The sequence below is a fragment of the Helianthus annuus genome, chromosome 9 (genome assembly GCF_002127325.2).
Source record: "Helianthus annuus cultivar XRQ/B chromosome 9, HanXRQr2.0-SUNRISE, whole genome shotgun sequence".
NCBI lineage: Eukaryota > Viridiplantae > Streptophyta > Magnoliopsida > Asterales > Asteraceae > Helianthus > Helianthus annuus.
In genome coordinates, this window is record NC_035441.2 from 100,287,268 (window position 1) to 100,306,342 (window position 19,075).

The 19,075-nt window shown below is 35.0% G+C and overlaps 1 protein-coding gene across 1 annotated transcript in view; it reads right to left on the reverse strand.

The window, feature by feature from the left end:
* Positions 1-4,961: 4,961 nt before the first annotated feature.
* Positions 4,962-19,075, reverse strand: part of LOC110875709 — a 37,932-nt gene continuing 23,818 nt past the window's right edge. The window contains exons 4-13 of the mRNA XM_022123915.2: positions 8,624-8,942; positions 8,188-8,507; positions 6,651-6,709; positions 6,463-6,551; positions 6,268-6,367; positions 5,935-6,156; positions 5,695-5,751; positions 5,352-5,480; positions 5,119-5,250; positions 4,962-5,039 (exon numbers count right to left, since the gene is read on the reverse strand). Of these exons, the coding sequence (XP_021979607.2) occupies positions 4,962-5,039; positions 5,119-5,250; positions 5,352-5,480; positions 5,695-5,751; positions 5,935-6,156; positions 6,268-6,367; positions 6,463-6,551; positions 6,651-6,709; positions 8,188-8,507; positions 8,624-8,942 (1,505 nt within the window). The remainder of the gene's footprint in view (positions 5,040-5,118; positions 5,251-5,351; positions 5,481-5,694; positions 5,752-5,934; positions 6,157-6,267; positions 6,368-6,462; positions 6,552-6,650; positions 6,710-8,187; positions 8,508-8,623; positions 8,943-19,075) is intronic.

The following is a 19,075-nucleotide window of genomic DNA, read 5'->3' on the forward strand; positions in this document are numbered from 1 at the left end:
CCACGAGATGGATTCGAAACATGAAAGGAAGGAAAGTATGAAATCGCAGGTTAGGAACCGCGTGGCGGGTTCGAAACATAATGAATGATAAGAATGAAAAGAGTCGAATGTGTAGATAATTACAGATTAAGCAATTAAACATTCCTTAAAAAGCGAATATTGTCTAAGTTATGTCTTATACTTATCTATATTTATATACACAAATATGTTTGTGTGCAAGAATGGATAAAGAGACGAATGAGTTATGCGGGTCAAATTGTAACTGCCATTTAAACCTGATATTTAATGTTTTGATTTGTTAAGTTTATACTTGTAAGTGAGCATAATGTTTGGCACGTAAACTTAAATCTTGACGAAAGAAAGAAGTTTTGAACATGTTATGTGTTAGATGTGTTAGTAGTCGACTCTTAGGAGTCGTAATAAATGACGGGCTATGACCCAGACAATGATTGAAGTATGAACGAGAAGGATAAGTTTTGTTAAGAATACCTAAATGACGTAGTGAATGTTTTTGCAAGTAAGCATGAATGGAAAGTAGTATGAAAGTGTGCCTCAATACATATACGGTAACTAAGAAATGTCAGTTAGCCTTAAAAGGTCAAATTATGAAGGTTGACGAAATAAGTAATTAGAATGAAAGAGTTTCATGTGAGAAATGAAATGTACTAACTGCTAGATCTGTTGATGATAATGTTAGAGCCCTTGATGTGATGAAACCAATCGAGTTGGTGGAATGTTGCGTACGAGTGGAGGCACATTACATGGATGAATGAAATCTAGCCTGGTATGATTAGTACTCCTGAAGAATGTGGACAGATCTGAATTACGGATCGTTGAAGTATGGAATGAAATCGAGGTAAGTAAAATATTTTAATTTATGACAGATAAGTATAAATTAGTAAATTGAAAACGCCCTGCAAATTGAATGATGGAAGGAGTATGGTATAGTATGGAATGTTTGATTCCTTATAGTTAACATAAGGAGAGAGAACTATGTCGTTAAGAACTAGATTTTTATAAGTTATGAGTGAAACTTTCGGGTATGGGTTAAACTCTCGTATGAAGAACCTGTATGATGCGCTTATTTAGGTAACTTTAGTGATGCATGAATTGAGAAGAATAGCAATGTAAAATGAGTAAGGTAAGTTGAAGGTAACATAAGAGTATGTATGGTGCAATAACTATAGAAAATAAAGAATGATGTTAACTTAAGAGAAAGGTAACTAGTGTTCAATGGAAATGAGAAAGGTTTCGGGGACGAAACCTCATTTAAGGGGGGTAGATTTGTAACACCCCAAAAATGAGTTTGGTAAATTAAAACCCGGTTGATAAAAAGAAATGAGTTTTAATCCCTCATATAACCAAAATGAAACTAGAGGGACCAAAACTGTTAAGTGGGAAACATGAATTTATAAAATTAAAATTAAAACACCCCACACACACAGTGTGTGTGTGTGTGTCGATGGTCAGGAAGGAGAAACAGGTGTTCAAACCCTAGTTTCACTAAAATAATCAAATTGAAAAGGAAATTCAGCTCGGATCTAATGCATGTACATGAATTCATGATCATCTAACCCTATAAATCACTTGAATAGGAACCACACTAGCACGGACCAAGCATAGAAGGCTAACGGGTCAAGATGAGGCAAGGAAGCGGTTACGAACACGGATGCACAAGGTAAGTGACTTCCGAATCACTTGTTAGTATACATATAGAATTTTCTTGTTTATGGATGAAAGGAAATTATCGTATGGGTATGAAATGAATGAAGGTATTAAGATAAGTATGTAACTAGTTTAGGCGGAGGTAGTCTTCTAAGTTGAAGGTAATTTGATGAGTTTAAACGGGTCGAATAATTATGTATAAGTAAGGTGACGGTAATGAAAGTTGTAAAGATTAAGGACCCGGGGCAAGGATTCTTAGTCTAATATGTAGAGGATTGTTTTACGGACATATAGAAACTAGTTTCAAGTGAAACGGACGCAAAACAAGTAAGTTAAGCGAGTTTTTGTATTAAAAATGAAAGCTGAACTGGGCATCACCGTAACTTACGGTACCCACCGTAAGTTACGGTGGGTGCTGGGCCTCCTCTATGCCGTAAAACAGTCTCAAGCCACCGTAAGGCTTCTGGGGCCACCGTAAGCTACGGTAGCCACCGTAGCTTACGGTGGAGGTCAGATGCAATTATAAAGTTGATGGAAATTGTCATTTTCCTTCGAATTCGGACCCCGTGAACCCATTCCAAGCTTCGTTAAGTCTTTATTATGTTACTCAACCTTACCAAATGGCTTGATAAGTTACGGATGAGTACGGGACTTATCTTAAGACCCGAAATATACCCGAAAGACCTTTAAATAGCGTTTATGATGTGTAAGTAAGATCGGGATGCGGGAACGAGTATGCGGGGTATTGAACTAAGTATGTGGGCATGTATATATATATAGTCATAGCTACACTCCAATACGCTTAAACTAATAAGAAATCATGAATGGGGGTGAGTAAGTATATAAGCTTGTTCGTACATGTTTTATTATGCTAAGATTTGTAATTAACATACGACGGTAATGCATGGAGAATTAGGTAAGTGGTATATAGTTAATATGTATGTATGAATGTAATTATGTAATTGTGTAAGCATATGTATGTGTGAGCTAAGGTATTCATGTGTGTAATTATGATTCGTTTTATGAATGCATGTAAGTATGTAGTTATGTATGCAGGTAGGTATATGTACGTATCGGTGTACATATGTACGTGACTAGTTATGGATGCATGTAGTAATGTATGTATGTATGTATGTATGTATGTATGTATGTATGTATGTATGTATGTATGTATGTATGTATGTATGTATGTATGTATGTATGTATGTATGTATGTATGTATGTATGTATGTATGTATGTATGTATGTATGTATGTATGTATGTATGTATGTATGTATGTATGTATGTATGTATGTATGTATGTATGTATGTATGTATGTATGTATGTATGTATGTATGTATGTATGTATGTATGTATGTATGTATGTATGTATGCATGTATGCATGTATGTATGTATGTATGTATGTATGTATGTATGTATGTATGCATGAATGTTAGTATGTATGTGTAGACGTAATCGTATATGTATGTAACTGGATGCGTAGATATGCAAGCAAAGGCATGTACGTATGTACGTAGTTATGTATGTATTGCATACGTGGTTTCAATACATTTAAGTATTGACGTTATTAACAGTGTGCCTCGAGAATGAATGTAGTGCAGGTACTATATTGAAGTTTCGTCAAGGATTAGACACCCGGATGGAATTAATAATTCTAGAAGGATAACGGGATGGAAAGTAGATGTGGATAGAACGTAACGAGGATTCATGATTAAGAGTTTTGCTCGTATATAATGTATACTAATGTTGTGAATATATGTGGTGGGTGCAGGTGGTACGACTCACAGATTATCACCATGATGTGTAGCGATCAAAGACCGAGTCACAAGATAGATTGTACGGGAATGCTTGATTATGTAAAATGATAGTTATAAGTTATGCATTTATTTTGTAAATGTGTACAAAGATGCCTATGTTGTAAGAAGGTATTTTATAATGAACTTGCAAGTAGGTCAAAACGTTTTTAACGAAAGAAATTTTTATAGTAGGAATTTCCGCTGCATCTTTTCAGTTAAAGCGTGTTAGGGTCTTACAGAACCCATATTAGAGGTCAAACAAAAGCACAACAGGACCACACAAATAACATCATTTCAACTTTTACTTCAATGCACTTACATGATCGGGTGATTTGGGATTTTTGTAAAAATGTTTGTTCTTGTACTTCTTTACAAAATTACATAGAATTCAAGAAAACGAAACAACGAATTAAACAAGTGTTGAGTTATTCAAAGTTCTATTGAATACTAAATGAGATGTTGACCAAAATTCAAACAGATGTTCAACAAAATTCAATCAGATGTTGACCAATAGTCAAACAGATGTTGACCTTAAACAGATGTTTGGTTTAAGGCCAAACATCTGCTTAAGTCCAAATATCTGATATAGAAGGCCAAACATCTATTTATGGCGAAACATTTGTTTAACGTCAAACATCTGTTTATGGCAAAACATCTGTTTAAGGTCAAACAACTGTTTAACTCCAAACATCTGATATAGAAGGCCAAATATCTGTTTAAGGCCAAACATCTGTTTAAGACTGAACAGATGTTTAACTTAATCAAATCTACTCTCTTCTCACACTGTTTTCCTCTTCAAAACACTGTTCAACCTAACATGGGTTTCCATCAACGGTTGACCAAAAGGCAAACAGATGTTCAAACCACTGTTTGTTATTGTACTTCTTTACAAAATTACATAGAATTCAAGAAAACGAAACAATGACTTAAAGAACTATAATTTAACACATAATGTAATCGGGCAAGGCAATCTATTATCTAACAATTCCCTGGTTTTTACAACATGAAACACAACATCATCATGTCAAATACAGTCATATATATCCATCCATTATTCTGAATTCATAAACCCATAAATGCAGAAGAATGTAACATTTGCGATTAATAAACCAAGTTTCTACTAATTGCAGTTACTATTTGCAAAAAGAAGCATAATATCATCTATATATAAAACACAAAGTGCTAATAACAGTGTTTTATCATGTTAGCCATACATATCAACAGAACATCAAGTTAATAATTTAAAAAAAAAACCATACAACATCACCATAAAAAAATTAATAGTTATAATATCTGATATCAGAACATACTTAAATGTCATTGTTAAACTGAGGTAACGTGATTTAATACGATCTTCTGCTGCGAAGACACGTACGTGAAGTGCAACATATCACCAAACCTCAAGTTATTCTCAGTCATAAACTTCCGCCAACCGTCCAACGCATAACGTGGCTTCAATTCATTTAACTCCATCTTGACATCATAAACCTCCACAACTCAAACCTTGTTTTGAACTTTCAAAGGATGAAGATCAACAGAAAGACCTGCTCGTCTGCCAACTTCAGCAGGAAGACGCTACATGTATTGTGTGAAAAAAAATAATAGTCAGACAAATAAACATAAATCATTAGTTTGTTATAAAAAAATAATATACCAACCTATAGTCTCCTTTGTGATCAAAATGAAAGAACTCAGGGTCGAGAAGATTTCCAGAATGTTTTTTTGTAGTCTTTGTACTGTTATTTCTACGGTTACGCTTTTTCTGAACGTTGCCGGCTCTCTTCCCCTTGATGAAAAAGTAAACATATACATGTGAATTAAAGGAATGTTGAATATATGAAAAACAGTTTATATAACATATACTAATTAAGTGGCGAGTATAGATACCTTAAATTTATGAGCAGATGAAGAACATCCAATATGATCACTTGTGTCGACAGGTAAGGCAGCATTTCCCTTAGTCATACTCTTGACCGTTTCCTTTCTCTCAGAAGTAACTTTGCCTTTCTTCTTAACCTGTTGTCATAGAGTAACTTTAATAACCATAGTAATATAACAATCTTTAAGATGGTAAACTTACATCTTGTGTTTTGTTCAATCCTGAAGACATGCGTCTCTTCGACGTGCATAAATATAACATCAGTAAACAACATTACTAATAGTTGTAAAAACATTAAATTCTTATATGTGTTAAATTAAAAATAAATAATTTTAATAATTTAGTAAGTACCTGAGTAACGGTTCTTCCTTCACCTACAGACACAGCTTCATCATCCTCATAGATGTCCTGGTCAACATTAATGGAATAATTAATAAAATGCTAAAATAATTAAATCTTTTACTGCTAATGCTAAATACATACGTACCTTGAATACATTCTCAACATAATCAGCCTTGGATATCTCAATTACACTATCATCATCAGATTCAGGTTTCTTCGAGAAGCAATCTCAGTCTCATCTCTATAAACCAATAAGTCAAAAACAACATCATCAATTCTGCTAAACACAAGCAAATCATCCTCCAGTATCCCAACGTCCTTGCACATTTTCGGCCATCTTCTAGCAAATACAAAGTTGGTATCAAACTTAGACGCCTCAACATTCCAATAGGAACCCTTATAACAAATTTGATATTTGCCACTTGGTGGGCTGTTTACGTAAAATTGTTTAATGAAGCAGTCTTCGATTACCTGCATAAAATTAAAAATAATGAATACTATACGTGAAGTATGTAACTTATGAGAATAAGTGTTGACACGTTTAAGATGCAAAAGAATTCAAGTTAAGATCAATAGTCATACCGTAAAACCAAATCTTGCATAACGATTAAACGTGAAATAAGATTCACCACACATGCCATCCACAAAACATGAAAGTTCAAGCCCAAAATCACCTAACGGTCTGAAAACCAACAAAGTATCCCTCAGCAGATTAAGATCTTTAACAACACTGTCCCAACCATCAGTTATTATTGGCGTTGAAGTTTGTGTTCTGACCCTGACAACGCATTTTTTACCAGACTCATGATATATTCGCAACTTATTTTTTTTCCCCACTTTTGATTAGCAAAGGCTATAGGTACATCCTGTATATAATTTTTAAGTAGTGTAAGAAAATATAAACCATAACAACTGTTACATATATCTCAATAAAAATAAATTATATATATAAAAACATGTCATACCAGTTTCAAAGATTCTAGGTTATCAAGAAACTTGACAAATGTAGTATACATGACAAAACCTGAATCAGTAAAGATTTTTAAAAGATTGAAATTAAAAAGTTGGCTTCGAAGATGAACTTTAACTTTTTGTATTAACAGAATATCTACTGAAATTAATCATAGAAATAAAGTATGAGTTAAAAATTTTCTGCAAATAATGAATATTTTAACATGTTCTCAACAAATGATTCAAACACCTAACTAAAACCTTCTTCAATGTATAGCAATAAACATTTAAAATCGTATTTGTAGCAAGATAGGATTTGAATTAAGATCGGTTAAACACTACAAAGTTCATTACAATATGAATGTACATACCAGTTGCTGAAGAAAAAACAATAAAACCTCCGGTGATTGAAGTGTAGAAGACGGAGAATAAGAAAGTTGAAACCCTAGAAAATGACTGGGAAGAAGAGATTTTTGAAAGAAGCGATGATAGATGTTTGATGTGTAATGATGCTAAAGAAATAATGACGGTTGTGTTTTCGTTTTCCCATATTTTCAATTGATGAAAAATATTTACACATACACCCCTTATTGAATTTGTTATTTACATTTACATTGAGATACAAGAGTAAAGTGGATGATTACTTGAATTGATTTGATATTCACATTAACAAAGAAAAATAATTTTTCTTATAGCAAAGCCATTAATATATCATATTTTTTCTATGCTTTAAATCATGTATTAATCATAATTAGCTTTTAACATAAGTAAGTTTCTTGAGCTCAGGAAGCAATCCCAGGTAAAAAATGTTGTTTTATCTATTATAATTAGCTTTTAACATAAGTAGTTTGACTTTGGTCAAACAGCGTTTTAACTTTGGTCAAACAGAATTTTGAACCACCAAGAATCATATTTTTGCAAACAGTTGTTTGACTTTAGTCAAACAGTGGTTTGACTTTGGTCAAACAGTTTTTTGGCTGGTGTAGGTTTGAAATTGATCAGTTCGTAGCCTCTTATGCAGTCCAAATCTGGTAAGTTGTGAATATTATTATTAATTTTGTTCATGCATAAAGGTTTGACAAAACTAAAAATAAACTATATGCTAACGAAGACAACAATGGTATGCTTGAATCTTTATGCATGAACAAAATTAATAATAATATAAGTAACTTTCTTGAGCCTGGGAAGCCATCCCGGGTAATAACCTAGTTATATATACACATCGATTATCGATCTATTCCAAACAGTCTTCCGGTATAATTTTCTTACATATAAATTTATCACACATGGTTCTGAGATGCAAAACACAACAGAGTTTATAAAGTTTAAACCAAATAAAGTTTAAACAAAATAGTAATTAAGAAAATATATATACAACTATACTTATAACGGAGGAAGTTAAAACTAAGAAAAACAATGATTACAAGCTAGTAAAAACTTCTTTGTAAACGACATTAGAAGTCTTATTTGTTGGTTTTCCATTAGTGTCGAATATTAGTATTTTAACGCCTTCTCTGGTCTTGACCCTTGATAATGCAACATACAACTGACCATGAGTGAAGATAGGATCTTTCAAATAAAGACCAACCTTTGATAACGATTGTCCTTGACTCTTGTTAATTGTCATGGCAAAACAAACTGATAAAGGAAATTGTCTTCGTTGAAATTGAAAAGGTATTTTTTTGTCAGACGGGATCATATTAATCCTTGGAATAAAAACTCTCGTGCCAATGTTACCACCAGATATTACTTCAGCTTCTATAACTCGTTTACCAAGAAAAGTAATTTGAAGCCTTGTACCGTTACATAACCCTTTCTGTTGATCAATGTTTCGAAGAAGCATCACAGGAACACCAACTTTAAGAACTAATCTATGATTAGGCAAGCCAGAAATCTTAAGAGCATTCAAATTTTCTGTTGAGTATAAGCTTTCTTGAAAAAATCAAGAATTTGTTCAGTTTGACATATACTATCAGAACTCAGATACTCTTTCGTATCACCAGGAAATAACGAAAGCAATCGATCGTTAATTTCATGAACTACCTCATTTTTGGGTGCTAGAATTGCTCGCTCCGAAAAAAATCCAGGAATCCTAAATTGTTCAATAATTGAAGGATATACGAAGTCAATTAAAGTTTGTATTGGGTCACAAATATCGGTGATTAGTAGATCATCTGGTATCTCTATAATTGCTTCACCATCATTCTCATCTCCAATGTTTCCTTCACCAATATCAATAAGCCATTTTGCAAATTCTCTTGTAACAATCCTAAATAAACTGACACCCTCGATTATTTTTCCGACACCTTAATATATTTTAAAATATCCCAATATGTCCCAAAATATACCCGTATGTGAAAACCGAGCCTGAAATACAATATAGCATTAAAAATAAATTAAAAACAAGAAAATTTAAGTTGAGGCGGGCCGCGTAGAACTCACCCCAACCTTTACGCGGGCGGTATAAAGGTTAAAACCTGATTTCGTTGTTTTTTAAGTTTAGGCGGGCCGCGTAAGATTCCCGTTAGTTAACGCGGGCCGCGAGAGTCTCAAAAGGTGGCAAAGCCCGGTGCGGCCACGTGGCCCAACACCCGGCGAGTCTATAAGCTGACCCAGCCCAGCTACGTTTTGACCTGGGGTCAACGCGGGCCGCTTAGGCCCTGCCCTTGTTTTACGCGGGCCGCGAGAGGACCAGACTCAGCAACTATATAAGCAAGCCATCGGATTTCATTTGAATTCGTTCAAAGTTTCTTTCTCAATCTCAATTTCTGAATAGTAGGCTTTATACATGGGTATTATACCCCCCCTAAATAGCGAGGTTCTGCTACGATGCAAGTATTATAACCCCTGGAGACGTATTAGATACTCTGCCCGATTGATCTAGGGTTCCGTAACGGCTGTCGTGGTTCTGCCCGACGTAGTCGTTGGAATGCCGTCTCGGGGAGGGTATTACTAATGTTAAATTGGGTTGTTATACTAACACGAGTGCATTTGTGTAAATTATAGATTATTCCCAGGAAACCATAAAGGATAATCTAAGACAGCAATGTGAATAATTCTCTTTTTGTTAACTGTTTTTACAAAACCTCACATGATTAATTATATATTAAGCAGTTATTGAGTATTAATAAGAATACAATTATCGTGGGTATGTTGGGGGTTTGTATACATAATTTGTTACTACCTGGTCAAGGAGTAACATTTCCACAAGTTGAGTATGACAGTACCACGGGTGATAATTTATATAACTTGGAAACAAATGTAATTGCGAGATCGCCCTCAATACTGTAAATTGGTTTTTACTTAAACTTGATTAAACCGGGATTCACTCACCAGTATTTCCCACTAACGAAATATTTTTAAAACGCGTTTCAGGTAACAAAATGTGAAAGCCAAATAGAAGCCAGCTGGACAGCACTGAAGGCTTGGAAAAGTGGCAATAAAGTTACCTAAAAAAATAAATAGATGTTTTTATTAAATAAAATAGGGTGTATCCCTATGAAAGTGTGTATACTGAAAACTTGGGTCTTACCCATGTGTTTAATGTATTGGAAATGTGGTATTTTACTCTGATAAAATATTTCCTAACTACGATCCTGATGAAAAATTCCGCTGCCAAATTAGACAATAACAGGATACCACCGAAACTGGCCCACGGCCGCCCGCTCCCGGGAATAGGGATCGGGGGCTGTGACAGAAGGTGGTATCAGAACTAAGCCACTGATTCAGCCACAGAGGTGTTCTGCTGACACCAAAATTCAAAGTGTTAGGAAATAAATTTCAGAAATATGTGCATAACTGTACTTTCGTGTTATGTGTTATCTGACTATTTGTTAGTTTAGAGTATGAGCGACCAAGGACCATCTGACGTGTACCGTCAATTGTCTGGTTCGCCTAGAAGCTAAGGTGCCTCTTCTCAGCCTGCCCTCTCGGGGTACTCTGCTGATACAGAAGAAGGAATATTCGTATTTAAGGCTCAATCTGAAGAGCCATTTCCTCAGAAAAAGAGGGGATGGTTCAGTAGGGGAGCACATGAGCATAGAAAGCGTATGAAAAAGTTACAAGAACAGAGAGCACTAGCCGCAGCCAAAAGAGAAACCGATGCCTATGCCCAGGATATGCTGAATAGGGGTATAGCCGATATCCATATTTTAGCAACCACTGCAGCTGACCCAAACCTGGAGCAAATGTTAGCACCCCAACCACAACTAATTCCTGACCAACCAATGGAGATAGAAAACCCTGAAAACCAAGTAGAAATGCAAGATTTCAATCCGGAGGAAATACCTAGGGTACCTGCACCAAATCCCCTAGACCCAAATTACGACCCATGGTGGGACGACAACAGGGACTATGTGCAATGTTACCCTCTCCATGAAGATTTGCCCATGCATAATCTAGGAACCTACCCAGGGTTAGATCCTCTAGACCCCTATTTCGATAACGATGCATACATTAGGGAGATCTTAGAGAATCCTTACCCATACCAGGCCCCGTACCAGGAACCCGCACCCCAGGTTCCTAACCCAGTCCTAGAACCTGCACCCTCAATGAGTGTAGAAAACGTACAAGAACTTAGGACTTTTGGTGAGGAAATTTTAGAAAGCAGTGAGAGAATGAGACAGGTGGGAGAGCGTCTCGTATGGAAATACGATGAGCGCAATATGGATTTTTGGATGAATCCATATCCTTGAATCGATGGTGGAGTCGGTAGAAATAATAATAATAATATAATATAATAATATAATATGTGTGTATGTGTTAAAAAAAAAACTACGGATGCCTATTACTAGTAGTGTAGCTTTAAATTTCAGTCGCTATTGTAATCTTTATTTCAGTACTGGTGTGTAATAGACGCATAGTATATGAATAGAGTAAAAGTCGCAATGCTCGACGCTTTTGACTAAAAGTGTGTGACATGTGATTGGCTATATTCAATTATTATTGGTGATATTAATATATGGTAAATGTTTAAAATTCAGATGGACAACGAAGTGAATCAGGAAAACCAGAATGATAACCACTCAAATAACGATAATCTGAATAACGAGAATCCGAACAACAATAACAATGTAAACCAAGTGGATAATAGTGCCTTTCAACATATAGTGGCACAAGGAATTATAGATGCAATGCCATTTATTATTCAAAATGTTAAGGAAGCCAAAAAAAAAGCAAGCATAGCAGTAAGTGACCAATTGAACCAGAACACAGCGTGAACAATGGACCCGTACTTCAAGTGACCATTCCCAAAAGAAGAAGAACCATGCCATATGGTTGTTCTTATAAAGAATTATGGTCCTGTAAACCAATAGAATTCTCGGGCAATGAAGGACCCATTGCAGCTCTACACTGGATAGAGAAAACCGAGGCTGTTCTAAAAATAAGCAAGTGTGCAGAAGAAGACAAGATAATATTTGCTTCTAATCTATTTAAAAATTCAGCCTTAGAATGGTGGAACACTATCCTCCAGTCAAGAGGAAGTGATAGTGTATACAACATGGAATGGGAGGAATTTAAAAATATGGTAGAAAGGAAATTCTGCCCTCCCAATGAAAAGCAGCAGATAGCGAATAAGTTTCTGAACCTTAGAATGACCGGAGTAGATAGTAAGGGATATACTACTACATTCTTTGAATATGCTAGAATAGTGCCAACCCTTGCATCACCCGAACCAGTATTAATCTCCCGTTACATCTGGGGATTAATGGGGGAGATGAGACATGTAGTCGCGGTAGCTAGATCCCAAACTATAGAAGAAGCTGTAGAACTAGCCAATACCTTGACTGATGAACTAGTGCGTACTAGAGAGGAAGATCAGAGGAGAAACCTAACTCAAAGGCTTACCCAAGAATTCCGTTCTGGGAATTCCAACCGTAGGAATGTAGGTTCTACCTCTGCACCATACTGCAGGATCTGCAAGAAGAAGCATTCAGGAAAATGCTCCACTCACTGCAATTACTGCAAGGCACCAGGACATAAGGAAGAAGATTGCAGGAGAAAATCTAGTAATGGACTGTGCTTCAATTGTGGAGAAAAAGGTCATATCAAGCCAAACTGTCCGAAGTTAGCTCCAGCTGCAAACAACAAGAACACTAAAAATGCTAGAGCATTTGTTCTGACTGCAGATGAAGCCAAAATGATTCCGGACATCATAGCTGGTACGTTTTTAGTTAATGATATTTTTGCTAAAGTATTATTTGACTCTGGTGCAAACCAAAGTTTTATCAATACTTCGTTCTGCAAACTTCTAAATCAATCATTAACTAAACTACCACAAGAATGTCTAGTAGAGACAGCAAATGGAGAAACCGTTAGGATTTCTGAAATCTTGCAGGGAGCAAGAATAGAAATTTTTAATCAAAATTTTATTGCAAACCTTACCCAATGAATCTGGCAGGATTTGATGTCGTGTTAGGAATAGATTGGTTAACAACCAATAAAGCTAATATTTTGTGTGATCAAAAGTCAATTCAAGTAAAATCACCAAGGGGTGAAAAGATCACAATTAAAGGAGATAAGCCATCTAGATCCACTAAATTCATCTCTGTAATGAAAAAGCAAGTTGTATAAGAAAAGGATCTATAATGTATTTGATTTCTATAATCACTAACACTAAAGGAAAAGAACTAAAAGACATTCCAGTAGTATCTCAGTTTTCAGACGTCTTTCCAGAAGAATTGCCAGGACTGCCGACAGATAGGGAAGTTGAATTCAGAATCCATCTGCTACCAGGAACAGCACCGATTTCCAAAGCACCTTATTGTTTGGCACCCGCCAAAATGCAGGAGCTGAAGAAATAGTTAGACGAATTGTTAGAAAAAGGATTCATTCAGCCAAGCTCGTCGCCATGGGGAGCACCGATACTGTTTGTCAAAAGAAGGACGGATCAATGCGTATGTGCATTCACTACCGTGAATTGAACAAGGTCACGATTAAAAACCGGTACCTATTACCAAGAATTGATGATCTGTTCGATCAACTTCAAGGAGCTCGATTTTTCTCTAAAATCGATTTAAGATCGGGGTATCATCAATTAAAGGTACAGGAAGAGGACATTCCTAAAACCGCATTCAGAACAAGGTATGGCCATTATGAATTTACTGTCATGCCCTTTGGTTTAACCAATGCCCCAGCCGCATTTATGGACATGATGAACCGAATATGTAAGCCATATTTAGATAAATTCATAATTGTTTTCATTGATGATATTCTCATTTACTCTAAGAATAAAGAGGATCATGCAAAGCATTTACATGCACTTTTAAGTCTATTAAGAAAGGAAAAGCTTTACGCTAAGTTTTCAAAGTGCGAGTTTTGGTTAGAACAGGTATAGTTTCTTGGACACTTAGTCGATCATGAAGGAATCCATGTGGATCCAACAAAGATCGAGGCAATTACCAACTGGAAAACCCCTGAGTCGCCAACCGAGGTTAAAAGTTTATTAGGATTAGCTGGTTATTATAGAAGATTTATTCGAGATTTTTCTAGAATAGCCATTCCCTTAACCAAGTTAACCTTTAAATCCATTGAGTTTGAATGGGGACCAAAACTGTCACACCCTGACTTTTGCGGAAGCGTGATTATGGTGTGACTTTCTTAATATCATTGCATTCAATCATAACATCAACTATATGATAAAACCATAGGATTGTCATCCATTAAATAAGTTTAAAACATAACAACATCGCTTTAAAACGTAGACTACAAATTCTAGTTTTACAAATCATACAAAATGTTTATGAGTTCATTAAAGACTTGTCAAAAACTATTGAATAATACCAAGGTTTGGAAAACATGTCTCGTCCAGGAATAAGACACACCGTCCAACCTCAAAGACCATGGATGACATCTTTATTGTTAACGCAGCATAAAAACCTCCAACGCCCGCCAGATCCATTTAAAATTTCCTGAAATACATGTAGTTTGAAAAACATCAACAAAAGTTGAGCGAGTTCATGTGTTCGTTTGTGTGTATGTATAAACCTTTGAAAAATGTTGTAAGTATGTATGTAAGTCCCTGATATGTAGCAATAAGGAAAAAGAGATCACCAATGGTTTACAAAGCCATTGATATGTGTGAAGTGATGCAGGAAGACTCAAACCTAGCAGATTTTGGCGTCAGGCACATAGTCACCTCATGGTCCACTCAGCGGACTCAGGAGTGGGGCTCGCTACACCCGAATAGATCTATTACTCATGTCCCTCGGTCCTACAACGAGGATTAATGGCCTTAAGTTCCACCTACCCACTCACATGATCTAAGTAGTATAAACCCTCCCTACGCTAACCATACCATGTAATAAATGTTTGTAATTTTGTCGCATGTATTTCACCCCCGAAGTATAAAACTTAAAACAGTAAAGAGAAAAAGGGGGACATGAACTCACAGCATTGCGTCTTCAGTATGTGTAACCCAAATCTCCTCAGACAACACGACTACCTACAGTGTACTAACGTCTATTAGACGAACGGGCCGTGCCTTTGCTTAGTATGAAGGTTTTTGAGTTACGTTTCTTGTATTCTCAAAATTATTCCTAGTTATGATTATTAGTTAAAATAATTATTTTAACTTTAAATTATAGTTAATGTCTGGAATAGTTGTTAAACAATATTTTGTATTCCTACTTCTGAAGTATTTTAACTTCGTATTTTCCTTCCCAAGGGTGGGGGTATTTCATACATGTATTTTCGTATTCGAAAGTGTATACCTTGCCATGTAATGGCGTCGTATTTCGGTGTATTGTTCCAAATAAAATATGTTAATATATTCCCAAAACCATATATTTCAAGTCTCACTTAAATATATATAAACTTATTTTGTTCAATCATGTCCCAGAAAATATATATTTTTCTTAAAAATTATATATCTTCTAAATATACTAGGAAAATATATTTTTAACTCCCAAAAATAATATATTTTCTCGTTGTCAAAAAAAATATGATATACTTGGTAATATTTACGAAAACATATTTTCACTTCTTTCATTTCCAAAATAAGACTTACCAAAAATATAGTGTAATGGTACATCCCGAAATATTTCATAAGTCACGTTCTTGTGTTCGGTTTCACAATATTATGTGTGTAACTTAATATTCATTCCTTGTGATTTTTGGTATGATTTTGGAGTTGTAATTTCCATGGTATTTTGTATGTTATATTATTTTACCCTAAAATAATATAACTAGTTCACAGAATAAACACACAATCACACAAGCGTTTTAGTATAAAAATATATATTCTAAATATATATTTATCAAATTTTATTTACGAAAATCAACCTCCGGCACTTAGTATTTTTGTAATAAAAATCATGGCAAAGTTTATTTCGAAAACCAAGTTAAAAATATATTTGTAACACTTGTTAGAAAAATATTTTCTAAGTATTGAATTTTTAGAAAAATTTCGCCAGAGTTTCCTTTGTAAATGGAGGCGTCCAGGCTTACTAGCATATCATTTTCTTTTGTAAAATCATTTAATCAATTATCAATCATCAACATACAACCTCTACTTATCAAACTTTGTTAAAATAAGCATAAACCATAAACTCATGAACTTGAAAATTTATATAAAAAAACATGTAGTAACTTACTAGTATGCTTAGTAAGTCTTGTTACCTTTAAAAATGTGATTAGTTTCTTAAAAACTTTATTTTTACAGGATTTGAACATTTACAACTTCTAGTCATGATTTATAAAAATATTTCTTTGTGAAATTTTCTTTTTACACAAGTGTTCCTACACTTGTTTATCCCTTAAAAATGCGTAAATTTTATGTAAGATCCAAGTGTTATCAAAACTAATATTTTTCACTTGGTTCCTTCGAAAAACCACTCATAGATCTTTAGATCTAAAAGATTACAACCCATTTTGATCTTTTTTTTTCAAGAAAACATCTATGTAATCAAGTTCGTAGCTTATGTGTGGATGATTTCATCATCCACAACATTTTTAACCTTCACATCTTGCTAGTTCATGTCTTTAAACATGATCTAGCAAGCCTATGTGATGAACCATAACATTTTCACTAACAACAACATTCAACAAGCACAACAACACAAGAACAACATGATTTCATCATCACTTTAACCACTTTTCATTACTTGTTAGTTTATGTTTCAAGACTTTGTTTATGTTCTTTAGAGTTCTTAACATTTCACCATTCTTTTTGCTATTAATCAATAAAAATATGAACAAGATGAAGATCTAAGGCACTTACTACTAGCACAAGGCTAAGGGAGTTCAAGAGCGTAAAAGTGATGGATAAAAGAAAACGAGAGCGGTCCTTGAGCTTCCGAACACACCAAGCATACTTGTAGGGTCTCTTGCACCTTTGGGTATGTGTAGATTGCATGAAGGAAGTTTGAAGGTGATGGTATGGTGGTGGTAAGGTGGCGGCCGAACAAGGAGAAGGAAGAGAGAAGATGAGTGAAGTTTTGATGCTGTGAATGAAATGGTCATGATCCTCAAGTCTTACTTATAAACCACTAATCAACATTAACCATTGTATATAGTGTTCTTTTATCCACCAACAACATCAAATATAATAATAAAAAAATCATGGGAGTGTCCCCACTCCACACAACCGGTTCGAGGGGGGGGGGTATGGGGTTGGTTTCTAATGATAAAGTTACAATCTAGTTAGGATTTAAATGTTTAGTTAGTGCTTGAAAGTGTGTTGTTATTTATAAAGCGTGTTAGGGTGTTCGGGGACCCTAACTAGCTCAGAAAATAAAAAAAAATGTATTTGGCTATATTTTTGTGTTTCAGGTAAAGTCCGGTTGTTCGGTTGGGTGTTGTTCCGTTAAAGTGCTAAATAAATCTTTAAAGTGTCTTTTATGTTACTTTTAGTGACACATTTAATTCCCGACACTTTGGAAAGTATCTAGGACTATTTTGCCAAGTTTTTGCACTTTACTAGCATTATTAAATGCTGAATTTTGGTTATTTAGTGTAGAATTCTGCACTTAAAGTATGTTTTAGGCACTTTCCGGCATTATAACTATCACCTAGTGACGCAGTTTTATGGTGCTCACTTCCCTACACTCCTACTAGTGTAGTATTCTATCTATGGCTCATACTGGCCTCAAAAACATTATCTGTCCAGGTGCTGGCATTGTCAGCATGTCTCTGGGTTATCCGCTCACTGTGCTAACTGTGCTTTGTGCATCGAGTTTGTCACTAATGTTTGTGTGAAATAAATGGAGTGACAGTATAAACTGTGATGCATATGTATGTATGTAACAGAAAACAGAGAGCAGTTTAATCACAGTTGAAATTAAGCACAGTCATTAAGCATAAATTAAATATTAATTAATTGTAGGGATACCTGTAAATGTGAGGGTTGTCACATTCTCCCCTTGTTAAGAAAATTTCGTCCTCGAAATTTGTACTACCTTAACTCTTTATGGTTACATCACACGTGTATGTATATGACTAATACCGAGGTAGATAATCACTAACCCGCATTAAACCCTACTCACCTTAGGTGAGTCCAAGAATATATAACAATCCGAATCTTATGGTTAAAAGGTATGTACTTTTGACCTTAGATGTCAAAGGTACAAGACGTAAATGACGTATAGTCTAGTGTAATCCAGCCAGCAGGGGGTTTCGCAAAAGAGGAGTTTTGGCTAATAAGATTCTCAAACGATCGATCGCAATATGCAAACGAGTTTTCACGAACCATAGCATCCGCTATATGAATTCAAAATCAATAACTCAAATGCAATAGTAAAATGATATGTCAACCTCCGAATAAATGAATGGTAAGGTTTAGTGATTTGACATTCTTGAATTGCGAAAGTACGCCAAATGAAATTCATGTGAATTTGGTGTCTCATTGTAGTTGCATCGGAAATGTTTAAATGATAAGCCAAACGAAAGTATATGCAGTTTTGTGTGAAACGGTTGACCATGATTAGCACAAGCTACAAGTTTGTAATGACATAATTCAAATATAGTGGTGACTGAACAAATTCACCGTGTTGGAAATCAAATAAAAGTGCACCGAACAAGCCTGAAGATTTGATTTACACAATGTCATAGAGTTTTCAGTCGAATATGGAACATTAAAGAGCCATTGTTTTCGGTCGAAAGTGAGAAAGCAATAAGTACCGCAAGGCATTCGATTGATTGTAAAAGAATCGTTAGGAGGTACACCGTGATATGAAATGAATCTATGTACCTTTGCCTCAACACACAACTGTGTGGAGACCGATTTCATCGTGATAAACAAGACGGATTTAGGGCAAATTATCAAATAATCAATTAAATCCGTGTATGAAGTGAGCGATCAAATAAGCGCAAGCTTCAATTTTGTGAAAGTATCCCCACAAGGTGTCGTAACCAACAAATGATTTAGTGAAGTCGTAGAAAAGAATCTTTGCCAATGATTTGAATATGATGCTCTCAATACATCATATACCGTGATAAACTG